Genomic DNA, 12,655 nt, shown 5'->3' on the forward strand with positions numbered 1-12,655 from the left:
AGCACCCTTAGTGTTGCACCAACCCAACGTGTTGTGAGCATATTTTACGCTTGACTTATCAAATGTTAAGTCCAGCATCAGTGGAAAAAAACATCTTCAAATTATGTAACATGGTTAAAAAAAAAAAAAAAAATGTCAAAAAGGAAAATCTCATTTTAAAAATTAGGTACATATCAATTTTTGAAGACAAAATACCTAGTTTTAAAGTATGTGCTATTACCAGTAGTGTTTGTGTGTGTACTTTTATGCCATTCCATTTGTGTTCATTTGATATCTCGAAATTTTCAGAAATTGAACATGACAATTCATAAGTTTTATGTGTGATACATTGTTCATGTTTTAACAGTTTTACTTTATGCATATAAATATACCCAAATTGCTGACCCAAATTGTTGACATGTTTTCAAACTGGTCTTGAAGCAGCAAGCACAAGCAGGTGCAACCTTGTTATGTCAATGTACTTGTACTCAAATACTAATGATGATTAATATCAACCGGCTATGTGTACTACATAGTAATATTGGTGCATCTCCATTAAAAATTAACACATCTGACTCTTAATCCTGATTCATCATGTGAACAGGGTTCTCATGGATCCTTAAAGTCTTAATGTTTTAAATTTAGTTTTCCAAAATTTAAGGTAATAAAGTCTTAAACATCTTAAATGATACAACAAAAGTCTTCATTTTTATTTAAAGAGGTCTTAAATTTGGAGGCGGGAAGACAGGAATCGTGATATGACCTAATGTGATTATAAAATTTCAGAAGAATACCATTTAATTAATTAAATGCATGTGCTGCGTGCTTGAGTGAAAATGCGGCACTGTTGTCAGGGCTCAACATTAACGCTTGTCCAGGACAAGTGGAAATTTGAACGGGCAAGTTAAAGAGAATTTTACTTGCCCGACTGGACAAGTAGCCTGATTAAAAGAACAATAACGAATGTTAGCTCAGTAGCACAGGATTGCGGGGATTGAGCACAGTTTTAATAATTCCCGCATGTTTCACTTTCAAAATGTGAGGAATTCCCTTTATGGCTTCACCCTCTCTCACCTTCACTCGTGGTGCAGCGCTCAGCAGCTTGTGAGTGCACACAGTGGGGAAGCGCTTATGTACTGAACTTTAGATTTTACATATATCGGTCGGCTGATATAATCCTTTCACCGATATATCGGTATCGCCGAATAGGTTTACAGATATGCGCAAATATGAAAACTTTTTTCAAAACGTATGCAGAAAACAAAGCTTTAGAATTGGTGTCATAACGTCGTTTGTCCAGCAGAGCGCGCTCCGAGCTGAGCTGACGGTGGCTCTGCAGACAGTGCGGAGTTAAGCGGTGTCTTCACAGTAAGTTGCTAACTAGTTTGTGAAATACATACTGGAAAGTTAATAAACAATGACCCCATCATTTTCCCTTTTCAATATAACTAATATAACATTAACCTTGTCCCTAACAACCATATCACTCATGTCTGTTTGCTGTTAGCCAGCTATAGTTTGTCAGTGCAGTAAGTAATGTAGCAGATTGAAATGTAAACATCAGAGCATGTTTTTGCAGCTCAGCAGACAACGGTATGGGTTTATAGCTAACTAGCTAATCACGTAGCTATTTTCATTGTTGTCAGCTGAGTGGAAGCTAATGTGTAAACATGTATTCACCAAACTGTTTTATTCAGGATTCACAGTTTGTTACCCCCTTCAACCGAACAATTCCAGTCGTTGCATTTATAAAATGTAATATTTTAAAGTCTGGTTTTCCACCGTTGAAAGTTTCCCCTGAACTTGTATAGCAGAATACGGTGTAGCACCGCTGCCGCTGTTTATCTATTGCCTCGGCAGGTGTAAATGCTTCTTGTTTTACAACCTGTCAATTATTGACTGGCAGAATTAATACAGTCAGCATTTGACTGATACTAAACAGTACTACTGATGTTTATTAAGCTATTTATTTTATTTGTATTCTTTATTTTATTGGTCAGCATTTGACTGATACTAAACAGTACTGATGTTTATTTAGCTATTTATTGTATTTTTATTTATTCTTTATTTTCTCAGTGTTCATTTCTAGAATTTGTTGACAATGTATAATAATAATGTCAAATATTCTTTTGATAAAAATATTTAAGAAAGCAGCCTTCTGAGTACCTTTGCATAGTCATATCGATGCAAAATCGGTGAACAATCCACATAGAAAAGGTCTGTTTTCATTCTGTCACAAGTTAACTATATAGGCCACCATATCGGTAATTGGTGAATTTTTCCCCTCTAAAATCGGTATCGGTCTCAAAAATCCCATATCGGTCGGGCTATAATATAAATGTGTGTAAACCTGGTGTTGTACCACGTCTTTATAAGGGAGCGATGTGATAAAACTATTGCTCCTGTTTATAATCAACAAAGCTGTCTTCATAAGTGCGCAACGTTGGAGATCTAATTTTGTCTCGTCACATTGTGGCGCTCCCTCATAAAACAGCAAGAAAGGCAGAAATTGCAAAAATGCTTTGTGTAATAATACCATCTGTAGATTGAAGAGAAATGATTAAAACAGACTTATGCACCTGTTACATCACTCATCTTTCTAGAACTCCATCTAATGTATCCAAGGTATTTTCTCTGCCATGTGAATCAGTCGAGTATATAACAATATACATTATAATAATATTAATACTATAACTGTAGTAAATTACACACAATGAAAACATTATCTTTATGCATATCTGTTTTGAATATACAACATAACTGATTTAGCAGCGAGGTTCTCTTAGGATTTTATCTGTTCACATTTTCAATGCATTGTCAATATTAAACAGCCATTTTTAATGCAGTTGGTGAGAATTGACTTGTACTCTCAAAGAGATGATTTACACAAAAATGAAAATTTGGTAACACTACAAAAAGGTTCCATTTGTTAACGTTAGTTAACTATATCAGTTAACTTGAACTAACAATTAACACCACTTTTATATAATTTATTAATCTTGGTTAATGTTAATTCCAATATACAGTATATTAATACATTTTCATACATTAAAATACAAAGTTGAATATGTTAACATTAGTTCATGCACTGGGAACTAACAATGAACAATTGTATTTTTTTAGTAACTAACATTAAGATTGATAAATGCTGTAAAATATTGTTCATTGTTAGTTCATGATAACTAATGCATTATCTAAGGTTAATGAATAGAACATTATTGTAAATTCTGTCATCATTACTCACCTTCATGTTCCAAACCTGTCTGACTTTCTATCTTCTGTGGAACTCAAAAAGAGACGCTAGGGAGAATGTTAGTTTCAGTCTCAATCCACTTTTATTATATGGGGGATGCAGTGATAGTGAATCGTGACTGTGACTAACATTCTGCCAAAAATCTAATTCTGTGTTCCTCAGAAGAGAAAAATTCATACAGGCTTGTGGGTGAGAAATGATTCACCGTCTTTCTGCATTGTGTTCTTAATCCCTATTAGGTGTAAATGATGATGATGGAGGCTTGCAGCATGTCCTTTCTTTTGTTTTCGTCTCCGGACAAGTAACTTTTTTCTCGGACAAGTGAATGACCAATTTATGGTCATTAAAAATTGGTCCTCATAAAGTGCATCTGGAATTTAATTAAATTTGGGCTCTTGTATCCTCTGTCTGACCCTCCCCATTAAGGAAGAAAAGACTAAGAACATTAAATATAGGCTACCAATTTTAAAAATCTATTGGCAAATTATAATTTCAACACATTATCAAATCGGCACAATCCATTATCAACTAAGTTGTATTTGCTTATATAATGGTACATAAACCAATTTGAATGTGATATAAATGTTGAAAGCATGTCTTGAGTATTTTAAACTTGAATATATCCTACCCTGTTTTACTGGTAAGCAATGTTAAGGTCATGTTTAATGTGTGCCCCTTCCTGTTTAAGTGAGAGTCTGTGATACATGATTTATTTTGAGATTGTGTTGGTTTATTTTGGTATGGGGATACGGTATTAATTTTATTTGTTCAGGTCTTGAAAAAGGTCTTAAAAAGTCTTAAGTTTGATTTTAAAAACTCTGCAGCAACCCTGGTGAAATCGAGCAAGTTGTGATCACATAATGGAGTAGAGCATGTTTCGGGCCTTAAACATATTTAAACGGTTAGCGTTTAAAAGACAACAAACCAAAATATTTCATAGCCATTTTAGCGTCAATACATTCTTCTAAAAATCTTGTTGAAATGTTATTAATGATGTGGCATTAAATCTGGTTGTTTGATTTGAATTTAAAACATACTGTGGCTGCATCAAATGTAACACTCTTCAGCCCGGCAAGAGGGTGAATACTGCAGTTGTTAGTCACTTGGTTAAGCTGAGCTGATGTTAGTCACTCAAGCTGATGTCTCATCCTCAGGTCCCTTAACATTCAACAGCTCCACCCCCTCCAAACCCAAAGATGCTGATGTCACATCTAATGGCTCCGCCCCCAGCAGTAAAGAATACAACCGCCAGCTCACCGCTCTCAACTGCTCCGTACGAGACTGGATCACCAAGCACGTCAACGACAACCCCCTGTGTGACCTAAACCCCATCTTTCGTGACTACGAGCGGCACCTGGCCAGCATTGAGAGGAAATATGGCAGTGGCGGATTAGATGGAGGTGCAGAGAGCGTGTCGTTTTGGGGGGAGCAGAAACGGCTGGTGTCGAGCAGCACAGCAGCAAGTGTGACTGCAACCATGTCTTGCAGCAGCGCAGCTACTCTGCTTTTCTCATTTAAGGATAAGGATTGTGCCAATGCAGAGAAACCAGCAGCAGCACAAGCACCAGGCGCAATTCCTGCTGGCGTCTCCTTTAATTTTGGGCAGAAGGTGGACAGCTCCATTCTTGGCACACTGTCGACTAGTGGAGCTTCGTCTTTCTCTTCCTCAAGTGCATCTTTGTTTGGAGCTGCAGTCAGTAGCAGCAGTTCTGCAGTGTCGTCTTCTCTTAATGTGGCCAGCAACAGTCAGACTGCAGGTACAGCAGCAGAGCATGCAGAAAGTGTTCATTAACACACTACATTACTGCAAACTCACAAATCCATAAAAACTAAATGTTTTTATTCATTTTTAAAATATTTATATATAAACTTAGAATATTTAGCCATTATGTTATCAAAGGTCTCAAGTTATTTGAAAGTAGTTTTATGCACTTAGTTTTGTGTAACTAATAGAATATTTGTTAGCGTTTTACAGTAAGGTTCTATAAGTTAACATTAGTTAATGCATTAGTTATGAACTAACATTTAACAATACTCTTTCACAGTATTCACTGTTAATTTATACAAGTTTATAATGCACTGGCAAATTTTAACATGTACAGTGTTTAATGTTGGTTAAATTTTACTTACACAACTTTTAATGTTAACTTGTATAAGTATTGTAAATTGTTAGTTCAACCATGGAATTAACTGATGTCAACATATAAAACCAAATTTTATTTTTGCTAATAGGACTGACTGGTTATTAATACAGGTTTCCTGATTCAGTTCAGATTCATAAGCTCTTGGTTCGATTTTGAGGCAATTTGATTAGATTCTGATTTGTTTAGGTTGCCTATATTTCAGGTATAATGGCCATTTTGCTTACATACGAAAGATATTCTCTCTCTGCTAATGTTGAAAAATTATACAGGGAACCTTAAATATTAAATATGAAAATATTAATTTCAAAAATTAACATTTACATTTATGCATTTGGCAGATGCTTTTATCCAAAGCGACTTACAGTGCCCTTATTACAGGGACAATCCCCCTGGAGCAACTTGGAGTTAAGTGCCTTGCTCAAGGACACAATGGTGGTGGTGGTTGCGGGGATTGAACCAACAACCTTTTGCTTACCAGTTCAGTGCTTTAGTCCAATTTGATGAGGCAATTTGATTAGATTCTGATTTGTTTAGGTTGCCTATATTTCAGGTATAATGGCCATGTGTCCGTATGTTGTTGGACAGCTATAAAAGAGTAGAATACCAGCCTATTTGTTTTAATCACAGACAAAAATATAGCATGTAACACCTTGTCCTAACCAGACATTCCAGCGACACGCAATCGGTCCGTCCACACCAGGCGTGATGCGGCACAGCGAAATTAATACACTAAAATCAGGATAATTGACAATAAAATGTAGAAAACAGAGCAATCACAGACGAAACAGTCTGTTTATTGAACACAACTAATTTTCTCACTGAAGCTCCGTATGGGCATTCGCTTTCTACGGCAAACCCAGAGGGGATAAATACACCATCACACACATACACAGGGCAAAGTTAGTTTATGAATAGCATCATTATTCAGTCTGTTGTGATTGTTTGTTTACGCGGTACTCCTGTTTTTATTTCGCCGATCTCCGCATAACAGGGAAGCAGAGAGAAAGTTGGAATGAGCCGGGATCTCCCCTCTGCCATTCTGAATCTGAACCTGTGAGTGTGTGACAGCGCCGGCTGAGGAGAGCAAGACTTTAAGCACAACATTCGCTAGGTGTGTGACACCCTCGGACAAAATCAATTTGTTGTGAACCGGCTAGTGAGATGCCAACTCTAATATACTGCAATAAGATTAATTTTAGACCCATCTGGTGACTGCATTGGCTGGCGAGACTTCGCAGAAATAGAAACCATTTAAAAAATAGAAAGACCTGTCGCTCGCCGTGTCGCGGCTGGTTAGGACAAAAACTCTGATTAACATGGAAAAGATACCTTTTATTGCGTGTCGCGGCATTGCGTCTGGTTAGGACACAGTGTAATAGTTAAGTGTATGTCTTTGACTTACATGTTACATATAAACAGGTGTTGCTTATAAGCTGCGTTCTCGTTTATAACTTCACGAAAAATAAACGGAATATAAAATAGCACAAAATTACTTGAGTAGGGGATTCCCATTAAAATAAGCCCACACACATCATAATCAGATGTATAGATCATTAGATAATCCACACGAAGCACAGTGTGCTCATAGCACATATTGTGCTATCTGTTTAAAATTAAGTTAGCTTTCCTGGATCAGATGACTTCATCAGAAATTATTTAGGAAGTTGTCCAGCGTCATTGGAACACTAAACCAATCACATTATGATTCAGATCGCTGCAACCAAATGTGGAAGTCATCCAAATGTTGGCAGAGAGGATCATTCACTCTTATTACATATGGACACCAGGAGATGGCGTCAAGTACATCAGACACAATGATGACTCAAATGACACAGAATAGAACTGAATGAGATTGCACTACTCATGCCTGCTTGATTTGGAGAGAGAACATACCTCTAGTCATTGTTGTATTTACATGTGTAATTAGATCTTATGTACAATTATTATGTTTTATTTGTTTGGAGAGGCTTTTGGACAGTAGGATTAATTATTCTTGTAATGCTATAACATTTGATTGCTTTATCGTATCAATACAAAATTTTACTCTGTTACACTTGATATGACTGGGAGCAAAAAGCAGTTTTTTGGAGCTACCTTAATTTACCCTCTGATAGATAGATAGATATATATATGTGTGTGTGTGTGTGTGTGTATGTATGTATGTATGTGTGTATATATATATATATATATATATGTATGTATATATATATATATATATATATATATATATATATATATATATATATATATATATATATATATATATATATATATGTATGTGATTTTTCAGCAGTTCCTTAGGCTAAGAGTCTCATAATTTATCATCTATATCATTACAAAATGTAAAAAAGTTTTCTTTAAAATTATACCAAACTATTGACCCTCTTTTTTTTTTTTTTTTCTTTTTTTTGGAGTTATAAGCCTTTTTAATTTTGGGTATGCCGCTGAAGCAGGAAATCATTAAAAACACCTTTAGAGCTTAAAGGATTAACTTGGAATTATATAATAAAATAGGGATGTATGGTTCCCTTTAAGGCTTTAAAAACTTATAAATGACATAAAATTATATTTAAATAAAAAAATATTTCCAAATATTTATGTCTCTCTCACATTAGTCTTGGTCCATTTTACATTGTTTTTTTTTTTGTTTAGTTTTTTTCTTTTAGAACTCAGCCAACCTGAATAGCTAATAAATTACAGTGGTGGCCAAAAATATTGGCACCCTTGGTAAATATGAGCAAAGAAGGCTGTGAAAAAAAAATCAGCGTTGTTTATACATTTGATCTTTCATTTTAAAAAAAATCTAACCTTTAATTGAATTAAAACAATTGAAATGGGAAATATCTCATTAAATAAATATTTTCCTCAACGCATTGGCCATAATTATTGGCACCCTTTTATTCAGTACTTTTTGCAACCTCCCTTTGCTAAGGTAACAGCTCTGAGTCTTCTCTTATAATGCCTAATGAAGTTGGAGAACACCTGGCAAGGGATCTGAGACCATTCCTCCATACAGAATCTCTCCAGATCCTTCAAATACAGAGGTCCATGTTGGTGGACTCTCCTCTTCAGTTCACCCCACAGGTTTTCTATGGAGTTCAGGTCAGGGGACTGGGATGACCATGGCAGAACCTTGATTTTGTGGTCAGTGAACCATGTTTGTGTTGATTTTGACATTTGTTTTGGATCATTGTCCTGCTGGAAGATCCAACCAGGGCCCATTTTAAACTTTCTGGCTGAGGCAGCCAGGTTTAGATTTTTGTATCTGTTGGTATTTGATAGAGTCCATGATGCCATGTATCTGAACAAGATGTCCAGGACCTCTGGCAGAAAAACAGCCCCACAACATTAAAGATGCAGCACCACATTTAACTATTTGCATTGGGTACTTCAGCTCTGTGTGCCCCAAATCCATCTCTGGTGTTTGCTGCCAAAAAGCTCTTTTTTTGTTTCATCTGACTATAGAACCTGGTCGCATTTGAAGTTCCAGTTGTGTCTGGCAAACTGAAGACACTTGAGTTTGTTGTTGGATGAGAGCAGAGGCTTTTTTTCTTGAAACCCTCCCAAACAACTTGTGGTGATGTAGGTGACGTCTGATTGTAATTTTGGAGACTTTCTGACCCCAAGAACCAACTAATTTCTGCAATTCTACAGCTGTGATCCTTGGAGAGTCTTTGGCCACTTGAACCATCCTCCTCACCGTGTGTTCAGACAATATAGACACACGTCCTCTTTCAGGCCAATTCCTAAGATCTCCAGTTGATTGAAACTTGTTAATTATTGCCCTGATGGTGAAAATGGGTATTTTCAATGCTTTGGCTATTTTCTTATAGCCACTTCCCATTTGGTGAAGCTCAACAACCTTTTGCCGCACATCAGAACTATATTCTTTAGTCTAACCCACTGTGATTGATGATTAAGAGAATTTGGCCTGGGTGTTACCTCATATTTATACCCGTGAAACAGGAAGTCATGGCTGAACAATTTCATGTTCCTAGTCACCCAGGTGCACTAAAAAAATTTAAAATATGAAGGGGAATGTACTTCAGATATATTTTACTCATTCTGTCTAGGGGTGCCAATGATTATGGCCATCGTGTTTTGGAGAAAAATATTTAATAATAAGATATTTCCCGTTTCAATTGTTTTACTTCAATTAAAGGTTCGAATTTTGTGAATTTTTTGAATGAAAGATCAAAATATAAACAATGCAGATTTTTTTTTTCACAGCCTTATTTGCTCATATTTACCAAGGGTGCCAATATTTTTGGCCACCACTGTATATTAAATTATATTATGCAATAGTAAACTATTTCTGTCCTAAATTATTAATGCATTATTTTAAGGCTCTCCGATTAAAACCAAGAGCCCTTATTTCTCCTGAAGAAAGATGATGTTCTATGTATTTAAAATCTGTTTCTTTAAATAGAATAAGTAGGCATCTCACTGCTTGTTATTAACACTGTGTATATTAACCCGCAATGACCTGGAACATAAGCCATTACATGATTGTCAAATTAAAGCGAAACCAGAGCGCTTTGTATTCACTATTAAAATCCTTTGGTGCGAACATCTGCAGACGGCGGTCTGCATGCAGGTCAATGAGACGCTCTGAGATCACTTGGAGTACTCACATAATGCTATAATATCGGAAAATGAGACGTTCATGGAATTTATATATTTGCTTAAAATTCCCTTTAGACACTAAAATTTGAAGTGCACAATAACCTTGGTTATCTCAAATAACTGCAATCAGAGTTCTCTCACTGAGAAATTACATTTGTGTCTTATTCATTACTATTCCACCAGCAGAATAATACAGCATGAGAATTTAAGAATTAACATTTGAGAAAGAGAATTGCAAAAACAAAAAAACAAAATTGATTTGTGGGATTTTGTTGAAAATGTGTGTGTGTGTGTGTGTGTATATATATATATATATATATATATATATATTATTTATTTATTTGGGGGTGAAATATGACCTTGACATGTTCTTCATGACATTCACCTTATCACTGCTTTCTGCTGTAAATTTACCTTGTTATTCTCTAGATGAGAATGGAGAAGAATCAGACGAGCCGCCCGTCCCTGTGGTTAAAGAAATCAAGGAGAAAGACGCCTTCTACTTTAAAAAGTAAACATCACGTCTATCAATCATTTAGTTTTTAACACCACTTGTTACTTCCACATATGTCATGTTCATAACTGGTCTTCTCTGCAGGTGTAAGTTGTTTTATAAGAAGGACAGTGAGTTTAAGGAGAAAGGAGTTGGTACGCTGCATTTGAAGATTGTGTCTGAGAATAAACTACAGCTGTTAGTGCGAGCTGACACCAACCTGGGTGAGTCTGTTAATAAATGTATTTATTGAGAAACTGTGTTTTATATATAAGTGAATTAAATCCAGACTGAGATGCATATTGTCAGTCTGATAATACTGATGACATATTGCAGGCGTCAATGTCATCAATCATGTTGTTCAATTAAAATTTTGACATTGTGACATAATCAGTCAGTATTCAGTCATTCAAGATTTGTTTAGCAATATGTATAAAGTTTTTTTTTTTTTTTTTTTTTTCTCTTACCATTTAGTCTGTAGCAGAATCTACTAATGAGGGTCTGTTAAAAAGTAAAGCATTAAGACCTTTAGTCGGGTTTGATCTATAAAGAAATGAGAAATAAAACTGAAAAAATTCAATTTTATATATGCAATATAATATCATTTTATTGATTAAATATGTTGTTTTGTTAATTTCTAAAAAGCTCAACTTTGACATGATGAAAAACTAATAAAATATTAAATTGATATTTTCATATTGTACCTAGTTAGACGGTCCCCTGTTGATTCACAGTGTTAGCTAGGAGAGAATTTAGTTCATATGTAAGCAAAAGGGACATAATAACTAAAATATACCCATATGAATCGAATCAGGAAATCTGTATTGATACCCAGCCCTGAAACTGAACATGATTAGATTAGACACGTTTTGGCTTCGCTATAGGCTATACATAATTTAATGTCCATCCATGTGGTAGCAGGGTCTCAGGAGGGTAAAAACAAACAAACTGCAAGGTATAATGCTTAGAAAATGTATTTTGACACATCCAAATGATGTTGAGCGCTTTTTAGGGCTGGGTGATATGGCTTCAAAAATTATACCTCAATATTTTTCAGCCTATTAATGATATTTTTAAATCAGGAACCATAATTTCATGCAAACAGTCATTGTAGGCAAGTGGATTCAATATTTTAAAGGCATTAAATAGAAATCTATTTAAAAATAAAAAAAGGCATGTTTTCCTACAGTTTTGCACTAAATGAACACAAGGGAAAATGAGATCGAATCATTGTCATTGATATGCACTTTTAGATTTAGATTTTATATACAATGATAAAAGTAGCTTAAAGCATTATTTACCTTCATATATTTTTTACTAAAACATTGTTTGTAAATGAACAAGCTGTGCAAAAACTACTTATTTTTTTGAGAATTCCAGTTGAATATTGCAAGATACTAAGGGGCCGTTTACACGACAACGTTTTCAACTAAAAAGGAAAACTTTTTATGTGTTTTGGCTGTTTGTTTACACGACTAAGGCGTTTTGGGGCCTGAAAATGCAAACTTTTGAAAACGGGTTTCAAAGTGCAAGTTTTTAAAAATGATGCCGTTATCGTCTCCGTGTAAACATACAAAAACGTGAATTTGTGGGGGTGTGGGTAGCTCAGTGGTAAAATACGCTAGCTACCACCTCTGGAGTTCGCTATCTCACTAGTTCGAATCCCAGGGCGTGCTGAGTGACTCCAGCCAGGTCTCCTAAGCAACCAAATTGGCCCGGTTGCTAGGGAGGGTAGAGTCATACAGGGTAACCTCCTTGTGGTCGCTATAATGTGGTTCGTTCTCGGTGGGGTGCGTGGTGAGTTGAGCGTGGATGCCGCGGTGGATGGCGTGAAGCCTCCACACGCGCTATGTCTCCGTGGCAACGCGCTCAACAAGCCACGCGTTAAGATGCGTGAGTTGACGTTCTCAGACGCGGAGGCAACTGGGATTCGTCCTCCGCCACCCGGATTGAGGCGAATCACTACACAACCACGAGGACTTAAAAGCACATTGGGAATTGGGCATTCCAAATTGGGAGAAAAAAATAACGCGAATTTGTGAAAACGATGATGTCGTGCGCACTCGTATTACGTGTTATATAAAGAATGATGATTGATAGGCATCAATTTGAGATCAATCAATATGAATTCTGGTGTCTGTGCAAATAACAATAATCAAC

At 35.8% G+C, this 12,655-nt stretch overlaps 1 protein-coding gene across 2 annotated transcripts in view; it reads left to right on the plus strand.

Annotated features, from left to right (window-relative positions):
- The window catches only part of LOC127435338 (nuclear pore complex protein Nup50-like), a 38,781-nt gene that overhangs the window by 24,034 nt on the left and 2,092 nt on the right, over nucleotides 1–12,655 (plus strand). For both annotated transcript variants that reach the window (XM_051688754.1, XM_051688755.1), the window contains exons 5-7: nucleotides 4,387–4,989; nucleotides 10,432–10,513; nucleotides 10,601–10,719. In XM_051688754.1, coding sequence (XP_051544714.1) covers nucleotides 4,387–4,989; nucleotides 10,432–10,513; nucleotides 10,601–10,719 — 804 coding nt within the window. The remainder of the gene's footprint in view (nucleotides 1–4,386; nucleotides 4,990–10,431; nucleotides 10,514–10,600; nucleotides 10,720–12,655) is intronic.

Source organism: Myxocyprinus asiaticus, chromosome 45 (assembly GCF_019703515.2).
Source record: "Myxocyprinus asiaticus isolate MX2 ecotype Aquarium Trade chromosome 45, UBuf_Myxa_2, whole genome shotgun sequence".
Taxonomy (NCBI): Eukaryota; Metazoa; Chordata; class Actinopteri; order Cypriniformes; family Catostomidae; genus Myxocyprinus; species Myxocyprinus asiaticus.